This window comes from Fonsecaea nubica, assembly GCF_001646965.1.
Source record: "Fonsecaea nubica strain CBS 269.64 chromosome Unknown Scaff16, whole genome shotgun sequence".
Taxonomy (NCBI): Eukaryota; Fungi; Ascomycota; class Eurotiomycetes; order Chaetothyriales; family Herpotrichiellaceae; genus Fonsecaea; species Fonsecaea nubica.
The window spans coordinates 78,307-103,205 of NW_019173689.1; the positions used below are offsets into that span (position 1 = coordinate 78,307).

Here is a 24,899-nt window from a genome sequence, read left to right on the forward strand (position 1 = left end):
TCACCAAATACACTCCTACCCAAGGGCCTCATCCTCCCTCGTCCTCCTTCCTCCATGAGCCCGGTCACTGCATAGTGGCAGCCCCAAATAGCCTGGCGAGCCGAGAAAGAAGTTCGCTTATGGGTTTACTACTCGTATGCGGAGAACAAGTCCCTCGAAGCCATCGGTGGGGCGCGGGATGCTATGTCAACCCGAGTTTTTGATGTTCAGATGGCTGTGCGCTACCATAGTGGGCGGCGGCGGCGGGTTTGCAAAAGATGGTGCGCCCTGGTGCTTCTTCCACTCGTTGTCGTCATACCTTGGGACAAGTGACCTTTGTGAGTGGTTAGGGCCTTGGGGTACATCGATGGATCTCAACCATCACAGCTGAATAGGTCAGCCCATACCCTACCCCGTACAACCAGCTAACGGCGCCGAGCGCTGCAATGCAAGCTGGACCGCGTGGCAATTCTCCCCAAACTCTCGTCGGATATGCTTCTCCTGGCATGGCTTCGGTCTGATTGCTTGGGTCTGCAGTGGATGTTCTTGGAGGCTCCCGCGGCTGAAAAAAAAATCAAGAGCAAAAGGCCCACCTACAACTCGTCATGGGTCGCCGGCTTGATTGGCCTGATTGGGCAGCCAATCTCAGAACTAACCTGGCGACTAGTAGTGAAGTATCCTCACACTTAAAATCCTTCTTCTGGGCCGTGGCCTTGCCAACAGGCTCTGAGACTATGCCCATCTCAGCCTCCCTGCCGTCAAAATCTCAGATCCCCCTCCTCTAAGGCTTGCTATTTGCGCGGTGCCTGCGCTGCCCGTGTTCGACAACGGAGTGAGGTGTGACTGGATACCGAATCCACCCTTTTGTGGTCTTACCGTTTATGGCAGCCCGCACTCTGCCGAACGGCGGCCCCGGCCTGCGGACTGCGGCGATCTCGCGTCTGACGTCCCCCTATGGGAAGCCTACACAGGCTTCGGACCAAGGACGAGGTCCCAGGCGAGAAACCCTTGCTCACCTGGCGCCATGGTTTTGGTGCATTGTGCCCTCGCTTTCCAATGGCTTCACTACGAACCCCTGCGTGCCTCATTCCCAAGCTGGACCAGGTACGTCTTGCCGAGACTCGAATGAGAACTTCACTGCCATCCTGGGATCCCTGGTCCCTCTTTGCTGTCTCCTTCTGCGTAGGCCCGGCTGCGTTGGATCCCCATCCACTTCGGCCAACGGCAGAGAAAACCAAACCCTACCAAAGCGGCTGTGGCTGACTATACTTTCCATTTCGCTCGCGGGACATAGTCCTGCCCTCCTGGACCATCAGGGCGGGTCCCCATTGCGAACACTCACCTAACCCAAATTTTGATAGACCTATATGTGTCAATCTGCTGGGTCCTCAGGGCAGTGTATCTCCACAGATATAGGCAAGTGACCGCCAGACTCATGAATCAATCAAGTTCCTCAGGCTCCGACTCGTCTATAACCGTTTGGCCATATTCGACTCAACTTGACTATTCGCAGGTCGGCCGTTGCGCTATTCTGCTCCCGATTCTCGCTGCTGCCCAATCAGACAGGCAACACTCGTCTTATTCGGATCATTTCATCTCCTTTTAATCCTGGACATATCGCTTCTGCCACGCCTTGCGTTACAATTTCCACAGGCTCTGTGCATCTCAGCTTTTTGTCCTCCACCTCTCACTGGAGGACCCTTTGCCAGGCGGCCACGCTTTGCTTTTGCGGATCCTTCCATTTGCGCCCGGCCTTACGTACTGGTCGAGCTGGTCCAAATCCACGTCAATGCAAGAAGCACCCAAGGGTACTTGAATGATGTCGGTCGCCACAGAGATCATCCATCAGACCAACAGTGAAATCATCCAAATCGTCGCCATGTCGGAGTCGGGCAGTGAAGCAAGCAAGGCAGCAAAGAAGAGGTATGTAGACACGTCCTCGTCTCATTTCTTCGGCTGGGACTTTCGCTGATTACAGTATCAGAGAATACAATCGCAACGCCCAGCGAGTGTTCCGTAAGTGGTGCTCTGCGCCTCCCGCGGAACGCCCCTCCTAAATTTGCCTCCGAACCAGGCACTAACGTTTCCACCAGGCCAAAGGCGAAAGGAACACCTGAACAAACTCGAAGCCGCTCAGCGCGAACTCAACAGTATTCAGGTGGAAGAAGTCGAACGGCTTCGTCGCGAGAACCAGGCACTTGCTCAGGAGAATGAGTCTCTGAAGGCTGCTTACGGGTCGCAAGCCAGCTCACCAGGTCCGACAATGAGCCCGAGTGAGGTCAGAGGATCTCCTTCGGGATTTATGGCATATGGAGCTGCACCCGCCGGCTACCTGAGTCCAGTTTCCGGGGCTCCTTCTTACGTTCCGGGCCCTGTTCCAGTCTCGTTGCCTCAACCCGCCACGACGCCATTATCGAGCGCCAGCAGCGACCCCAGCACCCTCGTCGTTGTTGTCCCCAACAACATCCGCGAAATACGTCGGTCGCTCCACCAAATGTTCGCCCCCCTCCTCGAGATCCCCGTCATTTCCAATCCACAAACGCATTTGGCCACCCTGGCAGCCTTGGAACCGTCACTACCGGGAGCCTTGAAGCCTTCGCAGCTCCAGCTGTCGACGCCACATCATGCTTATATAGACATGATTCCTTCTCCCAGTCTCAGAGATCGACTTATTGCAATTGGCCCTGCAAATGCCAATACATTCTTAACAGAGGCTTGCACAATAGCATGCGACATTGAAGATACAGGTCAAATGATTGTATGGGGCGAAGATTGGCTCAATGAATTTTCTTGGGAGTTTTCTGCCGGCGTTCTAGAACGCTGGGGAGGCTGGCTTCTCACTTCTGAATGGGGTCAGAGAGCCAACTTTTGGCGACGTCAAAGAGGAGTCCCGATTCTTCCGGGCTACGACTGATGAGCTGAGACGACAGTGTTTTGATCGCTTAATATCGACAGGCCCAGGGCTTGAAAAGTCGTCTTGCTCACATGGCGCAGTCCAGGTCAACGGCAGACTGGGGATACGGTACATTCAAGGTTGGGATATGTTGATGGGACTTTCATCGTCTACAAGGTAGTTCGATGTCTTGATGGGGAGGAGCCAGTCCTTTCCGGGTTGCAAGTTCAACTCGCTATCTATTTCCAGGACCCGCCACCCTTCAAATTCGTGTTGGAAATGGGCGCAGGTCGCCCTTTCGATTCCCTTGAACTTGTCCAAGTCCATATTGTACAACTCTTGTCTACCCCTATATGTATAACAATGGAAAAAAGATCCCTTTCTTGCTTGCTAGGGTGCAGCATCAGATCTGACCCTCGCCTGGTGGACCACCTCACGAAAGGCTTCGTGCTGTTTGCGGGGACCGCATCGCAATCACTGATGGGAGGACTGGAGTGCGCCTTTGAGACAACGGCTGTAGGTCTGTGGAAATTCCCAGTCCGATAACGCCGTTCCAGGTGGCGGGATGTGCCTGCGGTATCAGACTGTCAGTGATAGTTGACGGGAGCTGGGGATAGAGCTGGATGTTTCAAGGTGAGCTTGATACCTCCCAGGATGAATATTTGTGCTTCTGATCTGAGTGGATTTCGAGGCAGTTCCTCGTGGTCAATTGGTCTTGAAAGGGCGCAGTTGCAAACATTTTGAGACAAATACGTGTGGGTTATCTTGATCCGACGGATTTTACGTACAATACCATCAGATATCTTCGGCATTACAAATCGGCATCACAACACGCTCAGATCCGCGCGACATTGATATAACAGGACAACCTCCTGCTTCCAATTCCTGTGGTATCAATGGAACCAGTGCAGGGCCTGATTCTTGAAGAGATCCAGGGTAATGTGAGGCATGGAGGGAAGTTATGGGGAGAAGATCCGGGCCCCCAGTAGCAGGGAAAGAATTTGCTCGAAGACTATGTGGGACAGATGGCGGACCTCTCTTGGTTCCAATGGATAGTCAACTCATCGATATCCGAAGATTTGTATGTGGCATTTCAATCCTGCATATGCTTAGCTGGATGAATATTGGCCGTCTTCGGCCAGACCAACACGGCCTCCCGCAGAGCCCCGACCAGCTGTGGCCAGACAACATCAAAGTTTGACCCTTTCGTCGATGAATCCATTGTTCTTCTCTTCCTCAGTGGAAAGAACCCGTAACTGGTGCGAATGCTAAGAATCACACCGGTCGATTGGAAGATATGCCAATCAACAACCGATACCAAGCAAGCCCAGGAAAAATATGGCTCAAACTCACCGTTGAAACACCAGGTCGACCACTCTTGGGATGAGGGCGATGGGTGGAATAGACGCCCAGTCAAACACCAGAAAAGCAGACTGAGACCATGACGGGCAGCTGATTTGATCAATGGCATATCGACTATTGAGCCTTAGGCACCAAAAGACTGTCCAATCAGACTCGCGTATCTCGACTGCCGCTATGGGAACCACGCTTGCCTCTGTCCTCTTTGGCTCTTCAACCAAGCCGTTTTGGGCCTTTGGGCCAGGCTACCTTTACCAGTATTCGGACACCCCCTACAGACGTATCCTCTGACACGACACCACGACTGCCTCAAGTGCCTCAACGGCGGATGTCAATGATTTCTGACCACACTTTGCAAACTATGCCGACCATAAGGTGACAAAGATGCAGCCTCAAACACTCACCATCCTTTGCCTTGCCCGTTCTTTGCAAGCCTCAATTCCGTTTGCTACCTGACTTTTGAATGCACCGGAGGGAACACAAATGTCTGCAACTGGGAGCATGCATGCCGCAAGAGGAGGCTCAATGCCACACATCATATCGCATTCTCAGCTTTCGTCGCTGTGGACGCCGTGGAGACAAGGGACCCAAAGTGCTGGACACCAAGCAGCTCCTCAGGCAGACAAACATGGTGTCTGCAAGTCTCGAGGTTCTACAAAGTTGCTATCTGCTCTAAACGAGTCTTCGTAATGGAGTTTCGCCGGGACGTTTAATTTCAGTCAATGTCGTTGACCTTTCTACCTGCGATCGGGCTGACATAAGTCTCCCCGGAATACCTGGCCGCTCGACCCCCAGCTGTGCTGAAGCATTGAATCCAAGAAGTTGTTGTACGGTGAATCCGCTTTTGATGATGCAGAGTTCCTGTCGTATACCTATATCTGCCACATCAATAGGCCTCCAATCGCTCCACACACGCCATAGCACCGAAATACGAGCTACACGAGATTAGACACCGATCTGAAATTGATCTGGATTTCTCTTCCTTTCCGCATCCTCTCCGATGGCATTCTTCCCCTGGAGCGATTGACGAATCCAAGAATTGCTCGCCAATAATTTCCTTATACAGGCTAGACTCTTGGCACCGGCTAGCACGCCCCGGAAAATATCTCAAGAGCCGGTGTGGGGACTGATCTCTTCGTCTATCAAGATTCAATCCAGCCCGCGCCTGCGGTAGCCTCCCTGCGTTAGTCCCTGCTGATCATCCAATCAACTCTGGGCTCTGACGTTGCCTAATTGGTTTGTGGCGGAGACTCCAGATCGATGGAAACCAGGGTTGCTGTGGGCTGCAAGATCTGGAAAAGAAGGAATCATGATTCATGCCAGTGGTAACCGACAGGGCAATTGATTGGATTCCTCAGCGAGGCCGACGATGAGGAGAAAGTATTTCGAGGCCGCACGGCAGAGACTTAGCTCTCCACCCACAAGGAGGATCGGCTTCCGGCCTGCTTGTATAGGAGTAGGGAATATGCTTGGGCGCCTCAATACCCGGCTCGAAGAATTTGCCATGCCGAGGAATTCCACTCGACTCCCAGCTCCCTGACGATCTCTCATGCCTTGGTCCTCCCCTCACAATTCCTCCTTCGCTCACGGCCTTTCGTTTTCCAGACACGCTTCCACCTCAGGCGATATTGTTGAAAGGATGGGCTGTGCGCTGGGGAAAGAGGACAGAAGGAGGAGGATGAGCCACCTCCGGGTCGAGCGGCGGCTCAGGCACGACCAACAGTCTCGGAAGAAAGAGGTAAAGATCCTCATGCTAGGTTGGTGCCTTTGAGAAAATGTGAGCTGTGTCCGCGATACTGAACGTTCGGATAGGGGCTGGCGAATCCGGGAAATCCACCGTGCTGAAGCAGCTGAAACTCGTCAACGGAGGCGGCTATTCCGCCGACGAGCGGTGGTACTTCAAAGGGGTCATCTTCGCCAATATCGTCCAGTCCATGCAAGCCGTTTTGGAGGCCATGGATGTCCTTGGCATCCCATTCTCAAACCCTGCGTCCGATCGGCACGCGTCGGCAGTCCTTTCACAAAGACAGAAGATGACTGCCGCAGAGTTATCTCCAGAGGTACACCACGCCATCAAGGCTCTTTGGGCCGATGCCGGCGTGCAAACCTGTTTCTCACGATGCAACGAATTCCAAGTCTTCGATTCTGCACGGTAGTACGTCGCTAGCACAGGGTGTTGGGCAGACCCACGGTTCACCTTTTGACTCCTAAGATACTCTTTCTAATCATGGTAACAGCTACTTCGACTCTATCGATCGGATCTCATCCCCGAACTTCGTCCCCGACGACCAAGACATCCTCCGGTCCCGGCACAAGACCACGGGCGTTGCCGAGTTCGCCTTCACATCAAACAAGGACACGGTCTACCGCGTCATCGACGTCGGCGGGCAGCGGTCTGAGAGAAAGAAATGGATGCACCACTTCGAGGACGTGGACCTGGTCCTCTTTCTCGTCGCCCTGTCCGAGTACGACCAGATGCTCTATGAGGATAGCTCGGTCAACCGCCTGCAGGAGGCTATCAATCTTTTCCGTGACGTGTGCGAGTCCCGGTGGTTCACGCACTCGACGGTCCAATTGGTCTTCAACAAGACGGATCTCTTCCGGGAGAAGCTGTCTCGCTCCCCACTCGAGGCTTTCTTCCCCGATTATGAAGGTAAGGATTCCCCTTCTATGTCGCTCCCGGGCCTTTGATACCTCTACCATCCCTTCGTCTTGTGTGTCAGCTGCCCTTCCCATGTTGCGAGGTGTTGTTGCTGACTCCGCGTGGGGGCATCCGGGGAATCAGGCGGGTCAGACTATGAGGCCGCCTCCCAATATATATCGGACAAATTCAAGTCGCCGAACCAGGCGAGACATCCGGATTTCTTCATTTGCGCGACCGACACAGCGCAAATCAAGACGTTGATGGGAAGAATCATCGACATAATGGGAAAACGTTCAGTTCCGGCAGCCTCGGAAAACGCGCGACCATGACACCTGAGACCCCGTTTCTGCAGAGAGAGCAAGTCCTTTAAATCAGCATTTCCACAACACAAAGTATCTGAAGCTGGTGGGTGCCTGGCCATCTATCCCCAGTCTGCTTTTGGTTTCGGATGTGACTCTGTCGCAGAAGGTCTCTGTTCGCTGTTCAGCAAAAGAATCTACTGTCAAAATCGCGCCGGGTGGGAGGCACCTATTCATTGGTGTAACTGGACCGCTCAACATAGCAATCATATTTCGTCGAGATCCAAATCATCCCACTTCTCGAGCAAATACTCCAAGCCAATGTTATCGATGTTCATCGACATGTTCTGATCGACGTCCATATTGGTGTCGGAATCGCCTAGTAAGTGGTTGCACTCGTCGGAGAGGACGATGCTGTTCTCCTTGGCCTTGCGGCGCAGAAGACGCAGAACCCCTCGACTGACGCGAAACCTCCGACTGGCAGCGCGGAGGTTGACACAAAGCTTCAAGAAGGCGTCTTGAGACTCGGGTCGGTCATTCAGTTCTTCGAGCAAGGTGAAGGCACCGATGGTGGCAGGCTGCATGATAATGACCGGGAAATGGTCTGCGCCCCAGTTCAAGCGCATTTGATCGAGCAGATTACTGATATTTTTGGCGGCCGACATGCAGACTTCAATCCAATGGCTGCGCACCGAAGATTTCGGCGTCCGCGCCAGGGACGGTCGGTTCGATACCCCGGCGTCGAGGGCGGCTGTTTGTTTCGAAATTGTCACGTTGACCCAGCTGTGGAGTGCACTGTCGACAAAAGCAAGAGTATAGGACGTTAGCAACGAGAGAGAACCTCTTCGCTGATGGAAGTGGAAAATGGACCACAAATAGAGGCAGTTCCTCATGGAAGACAATGGGCTAGGGAGGCGTGGGTACATCGCACGGGCGGGACACAGGGTTTCAGCTTACTGCAAGGCAATGACATGAGGCATAGCGTTGTCATGCATTTTCATGCACTCCGGTAGATGGTCCGGCCAGTCCTCCACCTCCTGGTACACGCGTGTAAATTTGTCCTTTGCGCCGCCGCCGGCGTTATTTTGTTCCTTCTCGAACAGTGTCTCGTCCAAGGTCGCCTTTTCGGCGAGCGAGATAAAGGCGAGATAGTGGCACTTGGGGTGCCACTCGATCCTCGGATGGGGGACGGGGTATGGGGCCCAGGGCGACGCTCGCTGTTGTTGGCAGCCGCCGGACTGTGTGATGGGTTTCGGTCGGGACGGGCGGTCAAAGACGCGGACCTGCTTCAAGGCGAGGCCGATGAGTGGGTTGAGGGCGTACAGAGTCCACTCGAGCCGGCAGAGGCAGGAGTCGACCTTGGAGAGGTACTCGTGGGTCATCGAGGGGTCGTGCTCGATCCTGTGACGCCACTTGCTCAGGCCCTTGGAGAGGAAGATCTGCTGGTACAGAACACCGTTCCCCAGCTTGTCCTGACCGTTTATGTTGAGGCTGGGGAACACAACGCGCAAATTGTTTGTGAGCAAGGGAAAAAAAGCAGGAATTGAGACAGGTCGAGGGGATCAATCATGGTGTGCACCCCGCGACTTACTATGTCCACTGCACCCCCAATGTTGCCACCGTGGCCAGCGACACTTGGCCTTCTTCGGCTTCGAGCCCCCTTTTGGCTTCGTTGTAGAAGTGATCCCGAATCTCCAAGTTGGGATCTGTGCCATCCTCCGCCAGGGTGTCGAGTAGCTATTATGTGGGCTGGAAGTCAGTTTCGTTCTCTTGTGACAAATCTCAGGGGTTGATTTTCGGGGGCAGAGGGGAGGACTGTGGGGGGGGGGGGGGGGATGAAACTGACACAGGCGTCGGCGAGGATCATATTGACCAAGTAGGGAGTGCATAGCAGGCTCGAAGGGTCACCCGATCTCATGGCTTCGAGAAAGAGATCTTGGTCCACCCAGTGCCACCAGGGATGAGCCCAGGTAAACCAAAGAGAGATGAGGTGCGAAACGAAGTCATCGTCGTCGGTGACGGTGGTCCACGGCTTCGCGGGCACGGATATCGGGGGGTTCACGATATCCTGGATCCGGCCCAAGCGGGCGCGGTGTCGCCTGTACGTCGGGGACGTCCCGTGGCGATGGTTCTGGAGGTCCAGCTCTCTGATGCCGCCGAACTCGTGTTCGAGGAAGCCGGCGAGGTGCTGTCGTCCAGCGTTGCTTCGTATCAGACCGACCAGAGCATCCAGCTGGTATGGTCCTCCTGTGCGGATCGCGTGGAGCAGGGCATCCAACAGATGGCGGTCTTTCTCCAATGACTCCAACCGTCGTTTGACCGCGAGCTTGCGCCGTCCGTCGTCGTATTCGTCTTTGACACATTCGGTGTTTCGGGAAAGGCACGAAGCGCAGGGGACGCCGCCGTCACACTGGCACAAAAGTCAGCCACATCCGCCGTTCTCATTTTCGTCCCGTCTCTCTCAGACATAAACACGGGCTGGCGAGTGGCTTGAAGGACGCGTACCTTGGTCCGACGTCTCCTGCACGCCAGGCACGCGAGGCTCACTTTCTTGCGAGATGAGGAGGGCTGGGGGGCATTGTCAGGGTCGGTGTCTGGAAGCGGGCCGAGTTCTTGGGACATGATTATGACCATTTAAAAAGAAGCCGAAAAAGAGATAAGGGACCGAGTTGGGGTTTCTTTCTTTTGGAGCAAGAATGGGATGTAACGAGGGGAAATACAAGTTCTGTAAATGTATAATGGATCTTTTGTTTTCGCAGTGCTCGAAGCGAAGTCTTGCGGGGAGTAGTTCTTCAAAGTGTTTGGTATGTGAGGCTGCGCAGACCTTCTGTTCGCAAGTCTCGCACAGTCTTTTCCAGGCGAGACGTGTATGACATCAATTCTTTTGCGGTAGAACCAGAGAGCAGGCAGAAGATTTGGACTGCTATGACGAAACCGAACATCACACAGCCCATCCATTCGATTTTGACAGTCCACCGGAGAACGCATCCGCGGGCTCATTGGATCTGCCAGTCAAATGATTGTCCACCCCGGAAACATCATGCACGGGAGATGATCTGCGCGCTGGGTATAAAGTATCGACGAGGGATTTCCTACTGCACTGCTCTCTGAGCTCTGTTGTTCCTCTATCCCTGGGGCTTGCATGCTGAAATTTCCCCAGGGTCGTTCGTCTCACCGATATAAAATCCCGAACGGCCGATCCATCCACACATGGTCGTGAGCTCGGTCTCCTCGGTGCCTGTTACAGTCGGAAGAAAACCATTTGTCAAACAAAAAAGCCGGTAAAAGCTTGAATATGCAGGATTCCGGGGATGGAATGACTGTGGAAGGAAAGAATCACGCTGAGCTGACAGTCTGACCACTGCTGTGCTTCTGAGGGACAGCCCGATGGAACTACAGAGGATGATTGGACAGGCCGTCATCAGCATTAAACACCAACAAAAGGCCCAATTGCCGACTCAGCGCCATATCCATGAGGCTGGAGTTGTCAATTCCTTCAGCGAGGCTTGCAGCAACACAGTGCCTTCTTGACACGGACATAGATGGGATAATTTGGCCGCGTGATACATTCATTGGATTTCACAAGCCCGAGTTCAGCATCCTCATATCCCTGCTGGCTATCCGGAGGATATCTGACCGCCTCCCTCGCTTCCCTCCCGAATTGAACAAAAGGACGAACATAAGACATTTACGGATTGGCAGTCGAGCCGTGCACGAAGGAAAAGAAGCAGGAGCAATTGGGACACCACGATACACAGCTCGGAGAAAGGGTCCGGATCAGCGCCCCCGAACTGGCTCCATGTGGTTCGATCTTCCCCACCCTTTCGACTACCGCCGGTCCAATGTTCCGAAGCGCAGAAACTGGTGCCATTGTTTTCTATCGACATGGCGCTAGGAGAGGGGCAAGTGACGTTTGAGCTGCTCTTCAACATGCTTCTCATCTTGCTGAAGGCTCGACTTTCTGGTCATGCCTAAAGCATGCCTGGACGGTAGTCAGTTCGGCCACCCAGAAGTGGCGCCGGGAGACTCGGACAGGCCTGATATCGGAGCTCTCTGAACTTTCTCTACGTCGACGTCTTGAGCTGCGTAAGGAAGCAAGCTGTCAGTGCGCTACACAGTTGAGTGGATAGCTATTCAGTAGTAGAATATAGTCCATTGGTGGTGGACTTGTCCAAGCCCCGTCGGGAACACCCCGCGCCAAGGTGCAGAGCGTTATACAGAGTATGTATCAATAACTTCCCACCGACAACGGGATGGCGTCCTGTTTCTGTATTAGTGCCGCAGAGAGATTCAGCGATGGATAACATGGGCCACTGGTCGGGGGTGTTATTCTGCAGAGGCTGCGTTGTGTACAGACTCAGTAGTGCTGCTGTGTCCAGATTACGTCGTTATGAAGTCAGGAATAGCCGGTCCGCGAGGATCATCAGGGGCTCACTGGAGAGACTTGCCGTGACGTTCTATCTCAGTATAGGCTGGCTGGCTGGCTGGCTAGTGCGTCGCTCGTCATGTGTCTGACACGAGGCTCCTCAAGAGGCTACAACACATGGGGTGAGATCGCGATGCGACCCAGAGTCACCTGCGTTTTCCCCAGAGTCATTGACGTGACGCCGAAATCTCCTGCGAAGAACGAGACCGGATGTGACTTGCGGACCTTTGACAGGTCGGGCAAATCAAATCAAGTCATCATCAGTCAACGACAGACCGCAGTCGAGGCCAATGTCCTACCTAGCTCGTGCCATTATGATCCTCCCGACGACATCTATACATGCCTAAGACTACCTCCTCGTAGCTCTGTTGACGACGGTTCAAGAAATGGGAATTACTGCTGCAGAACTCTTCCTCCTACGTTCAGCTGCACGATCCATCTCGACGCGACCTCTGGTATCAAGCCTCTCGCGGACTCTGTTCCTCCTTCAGCGAGCTGTCATTGTATCTTCTACCCCCAGACGCCGTCCAACCATAGTGCCACGTCGTTTCATCAGCATGTCTTCAGATCCCAACCAGTTCATGAGAACTTCTGGTCGCCATGACTCTGTCTGGGTGCACCTCGAACCGTATTCCAATCGACCGCAGTTCCCCAAGCTGGACAGGGACTTGGAGACCGATGTGTGTATCATCGGATCAGGCATCTCGGGCATTTCGACCGCCGAGCAGCTCGTGAGGAGGGGCGTGAATGTCGTTATGCTCGAGGCAAGAGACATCCTCTCAGGTATAACTCCCATTGGAGTCTAGGGACGATGACGTGTGTTGACACCTGCTTGCTGTAGGGGAAACCGGTCGAACGTCCGGCCACTTGTCTTCAGACCTCGACGACGGCTATGTGGCGATCAAGAGGCTGTTCGGCCCCGAGGGAGCAAAACACACGGCGGAATCGCACAACTGGGCTATCAGGCATGTGGGTGAAGTCTCGAAAGAGCTCGGGATCGACTGCGAATACCGCATGCTACCGGCATACAACCTGTCCCAGTACCCCGTGGGCACCAAGGAACATGACGACGACATGGCAGAACTACAGGAAGAGTCTGCCCTGCAAAAGGAACTCGGCCTTGACTCGAGATATGACGAGAACCTCACCGTCAAAGGCTGGAGTGGAAAGCCGGACCAAAGAGGCGGAGTCATCGTCGGTCGTCAAGCGACGTTCCATCCTACCAAATACTTGGTGGGCGTGCTGAAGTGGCTCAAGGAGCAACCCAACTTCCAATGTTACACGCATACACGAGTGACTGACTGCGCTGAGAGTGGGATTCACGTACCCCTGGTCGACGTCCACCTGGGCGCGAAGAGTGTGACAGTCTCGACACTGAATGGCCACACGGTCAAGTGCAACCACGCGGTACAGGCCACCTGTGTGCCATTGCAGAAACTCAGCATCATCGCCGAGATGGAGTACAACCGCACATACTGCATCGCCATCCGCGTCCCCAAAGACACCGTCGAAGACTGTCTCATCTACGACTCGGCCGATGCATACAAGTATACCCGCATGACTGAATGCGACGAGAAGGACGATTATATAGTCGTCGGTGGATGTGACCACAAAGTGGGCCAGGAGGACGGGTGGGACGCGCGGTACAAGGAACTGGAAACATGGGCTCGAGAACGATTTCCCGGTGCTGGGAGCGTCGACTACAAATGGTCAGGCCAGATCTTCGAGCCGGTTGACCACATGGCGTTCATTGGCAAGAACGAAGGTAGTGAACGTGTCTACGTTGTTACCGGTGACTCGGGCAACGGCTTGACTCATGGAGTGCTGGCAGGTAAACTGCTTGCGGACGAGATCCAAGGCGTCGACAACCCCTGGGCGAAGGTTTATAACCCCAAACGCATCTCGTCCGTGGCGGCCAAGCTCCCGAGCATGATCGAGCACGACGTCCAGATCAACACGCAGTACAAACGCCTCCTGCAAGCGGACATCCAGGACGTCGAAGATCTGGGCAAGGACCAAGGAGGCGTGCTGAACCCAAGGACGTCGCATCCTCAAGCCATCTACAAGGACAAGGACGGCAAGGTCCACCGTATGAGCGCGGTGTGTCCTCACCTCAAGGGCATAGTGTGCTGGAACAACGACGAGAAGAGCTGGGACTGCCACGTCCACGGCAGCCGATTCAGTCCCGAAGGACTTCAACTCATCGGTCCCGCGAAAGGTGGCCTGCAGCCTTTTGACGACAATGCAAAGGCGAGACAGGAGATAGCTGCCGAGTCGTGAGAACGTATGAAGTGAGCATGTAAAGAACACCTACACGCGGACTTCAGGTCCGAATGCAATCAAACGTCATTAGCAAAGAGTCAAAGATCCAAATTATGGCGGCATTTCAGATCATCTTCTGTGGGTACTTTGTCTTGCCTTCATTGTCTTCTTGCCTTGTCCTCTCCTCATCTTGATCCTTACCTTGCCTGGTGAGTTGCAGCATCAGAAAATACACCTTCTCCTCCTCAGCCATGCCAGCACACTATATCGACCCGGCCAGACCAAAGATTCGGTCCTCACTGCTCGAAAGTATCGCCATAGAAATTGGGGTAGGGTTATGTGACGGACTGGATCGTCTTGGGGATGCAATGAATGCTTGAGATCCTCGAAGAATGAAGAGTCACATTAGTGGGTGGTTCCACTAAACTCAAGAAGCCAAATGACAAGGAAATGACCCTGTATTTTTACACACGGAGGCGGAGGTAGGGAGACTCATTCCGTTTCTGCGTGCGAGTTGGTCACTGTTTATCATCCGACACTTGAGGGACTGGCGGATGATAAAAACCTCCGACGTCTGCCAAGCCACTTAACGCGTAGTCCCGTGATCGCGCGACTCTCATAAATCACGTGACGTCTTCCACACTGTCAACAGCTCTTCAAAGCCTTCTTCCTATCCACGAAACAATTTATCCAAGCAGTTCAGCATGCAACCTGGCGCCCTTCGGAAATGCCCCCGGATTCGAGCAACATCTGATTCTAACACTACAGACCTTCAAGACAGAGTTGGTAATTGAGGCACCAAGAACGCCCGGCGCTTTCTCGGAGGTTCTATTGGGGATGGTCACTGGTCTGAAACCAAGAGACAATGTGCGGATTTCTGGTCAATGCTGACGAAAAGCTATCTGCAGTTCGTGCTCCAGGCTGCGCCGTTCCCAACCAGCCTCGCAGGTGAGCAGGTATAACGGCGACAAATAACTTTAAGACCGCAGACAAGACACCGTACCGAGCACACCGGGATCCCTCCGCACATCCTGGACAGCCGTAACAACCTGGAAGCGAGTGACCAACGGCACGGGGCACTCTCCACCTATTCCGAGCGCTTAAATATAACACCGTCGGTCAATAAATCCCACCCTGTTGTGCCTATTCAGTTCGCCCTCTTACGAGTAGAATGTTGGTTCTGGAGTGTCTGCTTTATTGTTTCTAACCACAATGTCCAGTCTCTTGGAAATATTTGGCCAGGGCCACAACGCCTACTTTTCTAATGGGCCCATCACCCGTCTCTCGTTCATCCGCTTAAACAACCAGCTGTTAGACAAAGCCTCGACCCATCCGAGTGCAAAGTATCTCACCTTCAACGAGTTGAACCCTCTGCGGTCGCCAGATGGGAAGCTCGCCTTTAGCAGATATGAAGACGTTGCCAGCGCAATTGGTCGTCCTTACGCCAAAGACGAGAAGACCCAGATAGCTGAGTTCAACCCAGCTGATCACCACCCGACCCTCATCTTCCTCGGCTTGGACCTGGAAGACAAATCTGCAACCACTGGAGAAAATATTCAGCTGGGTCAGTACTCCGGAGTGCCCTATTTTGCTCTCGATGTGAGCCCGAATCATTATGCTGCATTCAAGGAGTCACAAGCAACCACCGGTCTGAAGTATGTACCTACCCGGATCGACCTCACACTAGATCACCCGCAATCAGCCATATATAGCCATGCACGGTCGCTGATCGACTGGAATAATCGCAACCGCTACTGTTCTAGCTGCGGTGGCCGCATGCTGTCCACCCATGGCGGGGCGAAAGTGGTCTGTCCGCCTGCCGACAATGGCGTCCTCCGTCAGCGAGCATGTCCGACCCGGATTGGCCTTCACAACCAGGCATTCCCAAGGACTGACCCTACTGCCGTCATCGCCCCTATCTCGGCCGACGGGAAACGTGTCCTTTTAGGCCGTGGAAAGCGCTGGCCTGCCAACTACTTCTCATGTCTCTCGGGCTTCATCGAACCCGGCGAGAGCATCGAGACGGCGACAAGGAGGGAAGCCTATGAGGAAACTGGCGTCCACATCGACAGAGTGCAGATCCATTCCAGTCAACCGTGGCCCTATCCGTCGACGATGTTGATCGGCGTCATCGGCCAATGCGTCGAAGGGGGAGAGTCCATCACCTACCCGGAAACAGAGCTGGAAGAAGCCAAATGGTTTGAACTCGCCGAGATTGAGCACGCCCTGAACAATGGCGCAAACCCAATGTGGGAGCCGCCCATCAAGGGATACATTGGTCCCAGAGTGCCTCCGAGCCAGCTAACGGCTCACCAAGTCCTGAGAGGAGTGTTGAGGTTGTTTCACAAATAAAAACGACATGGTCTGTCCAACCTCACATTGAGTGCCGTAAGAAATGAAAAACAATTATGCCACAAGTCTCTGTTATCTAAGAATTACTTATCTGCTTTTACTTATTGTATTCAAACTAATTGGTCTGCGTGCGCGGCCTATTCCAAAGCCATATGATCCGAGTTGATCTCCCCAGGGAACATGGTCCAGAACTCCTGAAAGATGCCGGCCATCTCTTCCTCCGAGACGAGGTAATCGGCACCGTCGAAGTCATCCGGGACAGTGAGCGCATCGACGCCCGACGAGGCGCTGGCCGAGTGCGGCGTATCCTGTTGTCGGAGCGGTGGATAGTGCGGCGGTCTCGCATCGACGCTGGACCAGGTGTCTGACTCTGACCCTGACGCTATCGCCGTCGCCATCGCCTTTTCTGATGCGTTTCCCGCGAAACGAGCGCCACCGGTCGTGTCCGAGACCACCGTGTCGTGCAGGGCGCCGTAATCGACCATTAGATTGCGGAAACACTGCAGCTCTTCCACCGACAGGCCGGTTTTTTGTAGCCTGGTGGCGTGGTATTTTTGTAACGAGTATATATTCTCGAGCTACACGGTACGCGGGTGATTGAGGTCAGCCATATGGGGTGTATGATGAGCACGGGTCATGTCATGTCATGTCATATAGTGTCATGTGTGAGGTATTGCGAGGAAGAAAAGAAGGGCGAAAGGGGACGGGGGAGGAATGTGACCAAGTGACAACGTACCCAGCGGCTGGCCATGGGCCATTCGTTCTTCATCTCCTTGAGGAGCAGGTATGCGCTGTGCAGCTTCTGTCTAGTGCTGGTGAGAAACTCGACGCTCGGCTCGAGCGGGAATGATTGGAAGTACAGCATGACCCCGATGGTGGTGTAGACGGTAAAGCCGATCCAGGGCACCAGGCCGCGCCGGAAGTCCGCGCCGGCCCGGTTGATCTCGTCGCACATGTCGCACACGGTGGACGCCGTGTCGTAGAGGGTGTGCGACGACCGGTCCGCACGGTCGGGGAAAGCTGCCCCTTCCTGGTCTGGACTGTTCCGAGGCGGCGGTATTGGTTGTGGTGGTGCTGGGCTTCTCGCCAAACCCAGGTGCGGCAGATGATGCCGATGGAGGAATATCAGAGCCATGAAATATATGCAGTGCATGTAGCAGAAGCCTTGGCCCTGTTCGAGCACGCTGTGGGCTTGCAGAGAGAAGAGACTGTACCGTAGCCGGGCCGGCAACGTCGCTTTCCAGTGCTCAAGCGACGAGACGAGGCTGTGCGCCCTCGACTCCCGATCACTTTTACCTGGACTTTGAGAGGCAGGGTTGTCGTCGCCGCACGACGCCCACTTCGCCACATGACCCCATATATCTGCAACTCTTACCGTGTGAGCAAGGATAGACGGGCTTGACCTTGTGTCAGGCCGCTCCTCGCTGGAATACTTGTACGCGTCGTTGAACAGTTCGCATCGCACGGGTGTCCCAAACACGAATGCCTCGTCTTCACACGGAAGCTGAATCGTCATATCCTCGGATCGGAGGATACGTGCACGACTGCCGCCACCGCTGAGAAGGCTCTCCATGAGGAAGCATGTCCAGGCGGTGCGTCGACGTTCCTCGGCCAGGATGAATGCCTCTGACACCGACGAACCACTACCAGACGCGTTCGAGGTTTCTGCGCAGAGCCCCATCATCTGCACCATGCGCACAGCAATGCCGAGATAAATCCATGCACTCTTCCCGTCACCTGCTCCCCACTTGTGGCCCGTGAGCAGCAAAAGAGCCTGCACCTGGGGTAGGCTTGGGGAGGTGATACGGAGCTGGACAGCACGTGATGCTCGCTGGGCAAAGAAATTGCTGGCTTCGAGCGGTGAGCCAAAGCAGCCCGGCGTGGGAGAGTACCTAAGGACGGGTTAACAAGAGGACGCTAGATTCAGCGCCCAGTCGGAAGGAGCGCACCTGGAAGCCAGAGTGAGGATGGCCCACGCCATTGCCGTATCAAGTGTTCCATCCCTAATCTGTTGCAAGAGCCTTGGCTTGTGGTGGAAACTCCACTTGTAGGTACATCGCAGGTAGCACTGTTGCACGTCGTGTGTGAACCACCTCAAGGGATCGTCCGATAGGTGCTCGCCCCCGGAGAAGGAACGCAAGTCTTCAGTAGGGTTTAGCCTGAACGATTGATCGTCGGCCGCAATGAAGCTTGCAGAGGCGTTGGGTCTGCCGTGTTCCGGCCTTCGAGGCTGCTCAAACTGACGCTGAATCCCACGGCGCGGCTTCTTCGGCTGCCGATGTAGAGCGGACGTCCATTTCTGGGGAAAATAGCACGAAGCCGCGCGACCGGCCGACCGGCAACGATCACATGGAGCTTGGTTGTGGTGCGAACATCTCAACTTGGCCGTTCGGCAGGGAACACAGGCAACGGCATTTCGAGGCGCTGTGGGACGTGCTGACATGAAAGGTTGTTGGGCCTGGTATCCTTGTTGATTGTCACCTGTGTCTGGTGGAGGCCCTTGTTTCTAGTCCAGAGAGTCCTTTGACGGAGAGCCTGAAGGGGTATTGGACCTGCAACACAATGGGACTATTGTTCAAGGGTGTGGATGTCCCGGCTCAGAGGGAGCGACTTGCCGAAGCAGCGGGCACGGACAAAGCTCCTCAGTAGTCTGAAAGTGCAAAGGGATGAACTTTGAGCAATTAAACCCATACCTATGTTAGCTAACAGTTGTACTCCCTTAGGTCAGGTATTGGCTCCTCCTGGCCGCGACGGTTCTGGGGACGTGAGGATATGAGGATGTGGAGGGAGTTGACGCGGGGCGAAAATAACGTGGAGAAGGTGTCTTGGCGCGTTCCACAAATACCAAAGTCTGACCAATCGGTGTTATCGGCGTGATCGGCAATATCGGCACTTGAGCCATGCCTATTGGTCAGTCTTCCGTGGGTACCCGTTATATCCTTCTCCCAGTCTCACGTTCAACCACCTCAGCAACATTTCGCATGCCGGTTGATCTTTTATCATCCTCTACCGGTACTAGAATGAGTTGCAGAGAGTCTCCAAGTCCAAATGAGTATATTATTCCTATTCGGGCGGTAAGCGAACCGTGTGACAACAAGTCAGAGGCTGTACTGTCATGTTTTGGCCATTCCAAAGGAGGACATTCTGAGCGAGGAGTTGACCTCACACATCTCGCTATGTCCTACATGCTCAGGGCTCCTACGGCACGTCGGGTTACAATTCATCCCATAGCGTTTCGACGCCTTGAGCGATCTGGAACCTGGCCGAACTTCAGAACAAGGTCCAAAAATGTCTTTGCTCCACCGAGTTGAAGGTCAATGCAGCCTTGTCCGTGTTTTCACCGAGTTGTGCCATTAAAGGCACACCGTCTGCTGTTGGTTGGGGGATAGCATTCCATTTCTTGTCCATCAAGTCTGAAAAGCTTCTCCCCTTCTCTCGTGAACGTCATCTTCTAAACACCGTCAAGAGGAACTGTGCCGTGCCACTGGGGCCACCATGGAAATGCTTCGAACAGCAGCAGTCAGAACCGGATTCTCAGGACCTTCAACCTTGTGTGCTCAAGCGGGCCCAAGGCTGCTGCGTCAAAACCCGGGCCTATCATCAATCAGATCTTTTTCCGCGTCAGCCAACCGCAACGTGAAGATTCTGTCTGTTTTATATGATGTAAGCTCTCCTCCATTCTTCCCCCATTCACTGTGTTACAACTTCCAGAAGGAAACCACTTCGCATTCAAGTGGACGTAACTATACTGACAGCCCTAGGGAGGTGAACATGCCAAACAGCAACCACGACTGCTAGGGACGACCGAGAATGAGCTGGGTCTCAGGAAATGGCTTGAAAACCAGGGCCATACTCTCGTTACCACCTCTGACAAGGAGGGCCCGAACTCGGTGTTTGAAAGAGAGCTCCCAGATGCAGAGATCCTTATCACCACCCCGTATGTGGAGCCTCGAGGTCACAACATTGACTCTCCCGGTAACCCTTACCCTGTGCTAATCCAAGGGCTAACTCAGATTCCACCCGGCCTACCTCAACGCCGACCGATTAGAGAAGGCCAAAAAGCTCAAACTAGCCGTAACTGCTGGTGTCGGATCAGACCACATCGACCTCAATGCCGCGAATAAGACCAACGGCGGTATCACCGTCGCAGAGGTCACAGGCTCCAACGTGGTGTCGGTCGCCGAGCATGTGGTCATGACTATGCTCGGCCTGGTCCGTAACTGGATTCCAGCACACGAACAGATCGAACGGGGTGAATGGAATGTTGCCCAGGTCGCACGGAATGAGTATGACCTGGAAGGTAAGGTGGTGGGCACAGTTGGCATCGGAAGGATTGGCCAACGTGTTCTACGACGATTGAAGCCGTTTGACTGCAAGGAGCTCCTCTACTACGATTACCAGCCTCTCAACCCTGATGTGGAAGCCGAAATTGGCTGCCGAAGAGTGGAGAGTCTAGAGGATATGGTAGCCCAGTGCGACATTGTCACTATCAACTGCCCGCTACACGAGAAGACTTACGGCCTGTTCAACGAGGAGCTGATCTCGAAGATGAAGAAAGGTAGGATCCTCATCCTCGAGATTTGAACCACGTTACTAACATGCCCCAGGCTCATGGATCGTCAACACTGCCCGCGGCGCAATCGTCGTGGCCGACGACATCGCGGCTGCTCTGAAGTCAGGCCACCTGAACGGGTACGGCGGCGACGTCTGGTTCCCCCAGCCCGCGCCACGAGACCACCCGCTTCGCTATGCAAAGAATCCCCTCGGAGGAGGTAACGGCATGGTCCCCCATATGTCGGGCAGCTCGCTGGACGCGCAGAAGCGCTATGCCGACGGGGTCAAGAGGATCCTCCAGAGCTACCTGAGTGGCACGCACGATTACGAACCGGCGGATCTGATTGTCTACCAGGGAGACTACGCCACACGGTCGTATGGCCAGAGGAAGAAGAATTGATCATGTACATAAGGAGGAGTTGTTGGGTCGACGGCTGTGACGGTTGTTGCCATATACAGTTTTCAATTCTACCCCCAGTCGTGGGAGAAAAGCCTTTGATTTGAACCTGAATGTCTTTTTTTCTAGTCGCGTGGATGTTTTTATGCCTTGCAGCGATGGTTGATGTCCACGTCGTCTTCTCTCTTGTCGTGAGCAGCCCAATGAAAAGGTCGGTTGATGCTTCATCTCCATGCCCGATTGGTCCACGTCTCCTGCACAAATGCCCAAGGCGAACGAGGCAGACAAGGCTGAGGGCATTATTGAGGCTGAGGCTGGACGTGGGCTGTGCACGTGCAGCCCAAATCGCAGGTGGAGGGGAATTTGACCTTCAGCCTCACGCCTTCCTTCTTGCCCACCTCGAGTCATCCTGCTTCTCTATCTTCATCTTGATCATCATCATCCTTCTCGACCTGTTGCTCCTCCGGTCGCCCTTTTGGTATGGTCCTTGATCCACTCTCCGCCATCGGCCTGGCCGCAAATATCGTTCAATTCATCGATTTCAGTCGGCGGCTCATCTCGGATGCAAAGGAGATATATCATTCAACAAACGGAACCTCAGCCGAAAATGTTGAGCTCCAGGACGTCGCCGAGAGCCTCTCGCGTCTCAGCTCAACGCTGATCAGCCCTCTGGATCCCTCACAGGCCGCTGTTGCCCAGACCGAAGCAGAGATTGTCAAGATCGCAGCCGCTTCCCGTGTTGTTGGAGATGAGCTCCAAGCAGCCATCCAAAGCCTTACGGCCGGTGACGGCTCGCGCAAGAAATGGCGAAGCTTTCTCCAGGCCCTCAAGACGCTGTGGAAAAGGGACAAAATTGCCAAACTAAGAAAGCGGCTCGAGGATGCGCGCAGCAACTTGTCCGTTCACGTACTCTCATACATAAGGTAAGACTCGGTCTTCCCAGTTCGATCTCTCTTTCTGAATGCTGAGCATCGTCAGTGTGCGTCAAGGACAGGCTCTTCAATCCTTGGAAGATGCTCGGACACAATATCTCGAGATCGACTCAATGAGACTACAGAGACTTGAGACCATGCTTGAATCGCTCCGCAACCTTGTACAAAGTACGCAGGACATCACAGGCGAGCATTTGACTCGTATCGATCAAGGGCTGCGCAGCTCGGAGCACGAAGCAGAAAGTTTGCGGAAGGAAACGACCATCTTGAAAAGTCTGGTATTCGAGCGGATGGCTGCGAGGTATTCTGCCATTGCTGAAGCGCACAAGGATACATTCAAATGGATATTTGAACCTTCTCGGTGGCCGTCTTCCGATCCTCGTTCCGGCATAAGATTCCACGAATGGCTAACCCATGGTGAAGGCATCTACTGGGTCTCAGGCAAACCCGGTAGTGGCAAGAGCACTTTGATGAAGTATCTTTATGATTGCTCGGAGACGCTGCAACGCCTTGAAGCCTGGGCCGACGGCAGTCGTCTTGTTACCGCCGGATTCTTCTTCTGGATCTCCGGGAGCGACATGCAAAAGTCTCAACTCGGTCTACTTCGACAGGTCTTGTTTGACATACTCAAAACGTTTCCCGACTGGATCCCAATCATCTGTCTAGAAAGATGGGCAAGATCTCGACATGGTTTTCAAGCCGAATGGACCATGCTCGAGCTCAACGAAGCTTTCAGGAGACTGAGCCACCTGACCATACGCGATGAAAACCCTTCAAAACTCTGCATTTTCGTTGACGGTCTAGACGAATATGACGGTGATCCATTGGATATCATGAAGACAATACAGAATATTGCTCGAATCGACAATGTCAAAGTGTGTATTTCCAGCAGGCCATGGAACTGCTTTGAAGACGTCTTTGGCCAGGATCCTCGGAACAAATTATACCTACAAGACCTTACAAAAACCGACATCGCCCTTTACGCGAGAGAAAAGCTGGACGAAGTAGCAAACTTTTCAACGATGACAACAGAAGTCGCTCGGATGGAGAGGCTGGTGTCGGAAATTGTGTCGCGCGCCCAAGGAGTCTTTCTCTGGGTCTACCTAGTCACGCGATCTCTCAGAGACGGCCTTATAAACGGCGATTCTCTGTCTCTTCTGTACGAGAGGGTACTGGAGATGCCAAGTGACCTTGACAAATTTTTTGAAAAAATGATCAAATCAGTGGACAAGGTGTATCGCAGGAGAATGGCGCACACTTTCCGTGTTGTCCTTGCCACATACAGACCCCTTCGACTGCTTCTTTACTCATGCATTGACGAGGGGGACGACATTCTCAGACAGGGTTCCGTGAGGGATGATTTCATGTCAGTCCAAGTTGACGAGAAGATTCAGGTGGTAGAAGAAACAATGAGACGACAACTCAATGGTCGTTACAGAGGACTACTGGAATCTACCGAATCCTCCGACAAACCAGGAGTCAAGCGTGTCGACTTCCTTCATCGGACCGTCGGCGATTTCCTGGAGACAAAACAAATGCAGGATCTGCTTGCTTCTTACTCGGCACAAAACTTCAATGCGTATTTGTGCATATGTAAAGCGTTCATTCGACAAGCCGAGAATTTCCCAGGCAGTGTGAGCTCCCTTGAGTGGGACGACTTCTTTGAATGTGCCTCAGTCGCAGAGGACGAATTGGGCACTCCAAGCACACCATTACTCGACAGAATGAACGATGTTTGTCACTTATGCAGCCCGACGGAGAAAGATAGCCTGGAGCTTGTTGACGGTAAGGACAAATCGTTTCTGTTCAGGACCATTGAATCTGGTTTCTTTTCTTATGTTAGAGATCGACTTCAAAGACAACCGGATCTATTTTTAGGCCATGGCGTAGAACTTTTACGGACGGTAATCGAGACGGCCTTCATTGACGGGCCACCTAAAGAACAGAAGGCTGGGTGTGAGATTGCTCAATTCCTGCTTGAGAACGGTGTCGATCCAAGCGGCGTGGTAAACGTCTGGCCAATGCTGCATAACCTTCATGACTTTGCTTCCACGCACAGAGAAGAACTGGCTTTAGTGAATGAACACTATTTTCGGATACTCATACTGTTGCTTAAGCACGGGGCAATATTTCACCCAGTCCTCGTGGAAGGAGCTGAAGAAGTGGTGGGGCTGATAATGGACATGTGTTACGCGAAACAACATCTGGGGTTGGTGCAGGAGACATTTCGTCTTTTGCTTGACAGAGGACTTGATCCTAATCTCATGGTCGATTTCGACGATGACTGGTATCACAGTGTATGGTCCCGAATGCTCTATCATGTTTACAGGCTTGGACCTGACTTGACTGAACACTGGGGGAAAATGGTATATATGTTTGTGCAAGGAGGAGCTGATCCCGATCTTGTCCAAACATACCAACTTGATGGTGATCTATCTGTGTCGGAAGTTGTGTTCAAAACATTTGGACGCAAGACCAAGCTGCATCAAAAGATTAAAGCTGCTTTGGAGGGTTCGATGCGGCAGACGAGCAGGTCAACAGCACAGCACAGGCGTCCGAGGAGAAGGGAGAAACATACGCGCGTGGTGGACCATCACGATTCCCGGCGAACAGACAGCGAGGTTGAAAAGCGAAGACAAGTGAAAGGACGGCGACAGCAACCACGAGGGAGGAACAAATGCCGGAGACGACGACCACGCATGCCTGAATCAGAGCATCGACCACCAGAAGCCGGAGAGCAAAGACATCGGCCTACGCGGAGGGGTTAGTGACACGGACTTTACATTCCAAGAATCAGGGACC

At 53.6% G+C, this 24,899-nt stretch overlaps 8 protein-coding genes across 8 annotated transcripts; 6 read left to right on the top strand and 2 right to left on the bottom strand.

Moving 5' to 3' along the window:
- Positions 1 to 1,798: 1,798 nt before the first annotated feature.
- AYO20_03390 (hypothetical protein) lies at positions 1,799 to 2,893 on the top strand (the record flags this gene model as incomplete). Its single annotated transcript, XM_022641693.1, has 3 exons — positions 1,799 to 1,902; positions 1,958 to 1,995; positions 2,073 to 2,893. The coding sequence occupies 3 exons, from the start codon at positions 1,799 to 1,801 to the stop codon at positions 2,891 to 2,893; spliced, it is 963 nt and encodes a 320-aa protein (XP_022502226.1).
- Positions 2,894 to 5,870: 2,977 nt separating this feature from the next.
- On the top strand, positions 5,871 to 7,245 carry AYO20_03391 (hypothetical protein; the record flags this gene model as incomplete). Its single annotated transcript, XM_022641694.1, has 4 exons — positions 5,871 to 5,988; positions 6,044 to 6,386; positions 6,469 to 6,884; positions 7,067 to 7,245. The coding sequence occupies 4 exons, from the start codon at positions 5,871 to 5,873 to the stop codon at positions 7,243 to 7,245; spliced, it is 1,056 nt and encodes a 351-aa protein (XP_022502227.1).
- A 195-nt stretch (positions 7,246 to 7,440) lies between these two features.
- Positions 7,441 to 9,796, bottom strand: AYO20_03392 (hypothetical protein; the record flags this gene model as incomplete). Its single annotated transcript, XM_022641695.1, has 5 exons — positions 7,441 to 7,969; positions 8,132 to 8,665; positions 8,766 to 8,890; positions 9,021 to 9,584; positions 9,680 to 9,796. 5 exons carry the CDS (start codon positions 9,794 to 9,796, stop codon positions 7,441 to 7,443), a joined length of 1,869 nt encoding a protein of 622 aa, XP_022502228.1.
- A 2,361-nt stretch (positions 9,797 to 12,157) lies between these two features.
- On the top strand, positions 12,158 to 13,880 carry AYO20_03393 (hypothetical protein; the record flags this gene model as incomplete). The annotated part of the gene is made up of 2 exons (XM_022641696.1): positions 12,158 to 12,383; positions 12,442 to 13,880. 2 exons carry the CDS (start codon positions 12,158 to 12,160, stop codon positions 13,878 to 13,880), a joined length of 1,665 nt encoding a protein of 554 aa, XP_022502229.1.
- Positions 13,881 to 15,074: 1,194 nt separating this feature from the next.
- AYO20_03394 (hypothetical protein) lies at positions 15,075 to 16,214 on the top strand (the record flags this gene model as incomplete). Its single annotated transcript, XM_022641697.1, has 1 exon — positions 15,075 to 16,214. One exon carries the CDS (start codon positions 15,075 to 15,077, stop codon positions 16,212 to 16,214), a length of 1,140 nt encoding a protein of 379 aa, XP_022502230.1.
- A 137-nt stretch (positions 16,215 to 16,351) lies between these two features.
- AYO20_03395 (hypothetical protein) lies at positions 16,352 to 18,511 on the bottom strand (the record flags this gene model as incomplete). Its single annotated transcript, XM_022641698.1, has 4 exons — positions 16,352 to 16,792; positions 16,951 to 18,106; positions 18,164 to 18,403; positions 18,459 to 18,511. The coding sequence occupies 4 exons, from the start codon at positions 18,509 to 18,511 to the stop codon at positions 16,352 to 16,354; spliced, it is 1,890 nt and encodes a 629-aa protein (XP_022502231.1).
- Positions 18,512 to 19,709: 1,198 nt separating this feature from the next.
- On the top strand, positions 19,710 to 21,168 carry AYO20_03396 (formate dehydrogenase; the record flags this gene model as incomplete). Its single annotated transcript, XM_022641699.1, has 4 exons — positions 19,710 to 19,877; positions 19,976 to 20,151; positions 20,228 to 20,772; positions 20,822 to 21,168. The coding sequence occupies 4 exons, from the start codon at positions 19,710 to 19,712 to the stop codon at positions 21,166 to 21,168; spliced, it is 1,236 nt and encodes a 411-aa protein (XP_022502232.1).
- Positions 21,169 to 21,645: 477 nt separating this feature from the next.
- AYO20_03397 (hypothetical protein) lies at positions 21,646 to 23,975 on the top strand (the record flags this gene model as incomplete). Its single annotated transcript, XM_022641700.1, has 3 exons — positions 21,646 to 22,088; positions 22,144 to 23,882; positions 23,941 to 23,975. The coding sequence occupies 3 exons, from the start codon at positions 21,646 to 21,648 to the stop codon at positions 23,973 to 23,975; spliced, it is 2,217 nt and encodes a 738-aa protein (XP_022502233.1).
- Between the last annotated feature and the right edge of the window lie 924 nt (positions 23,976 to 24,899).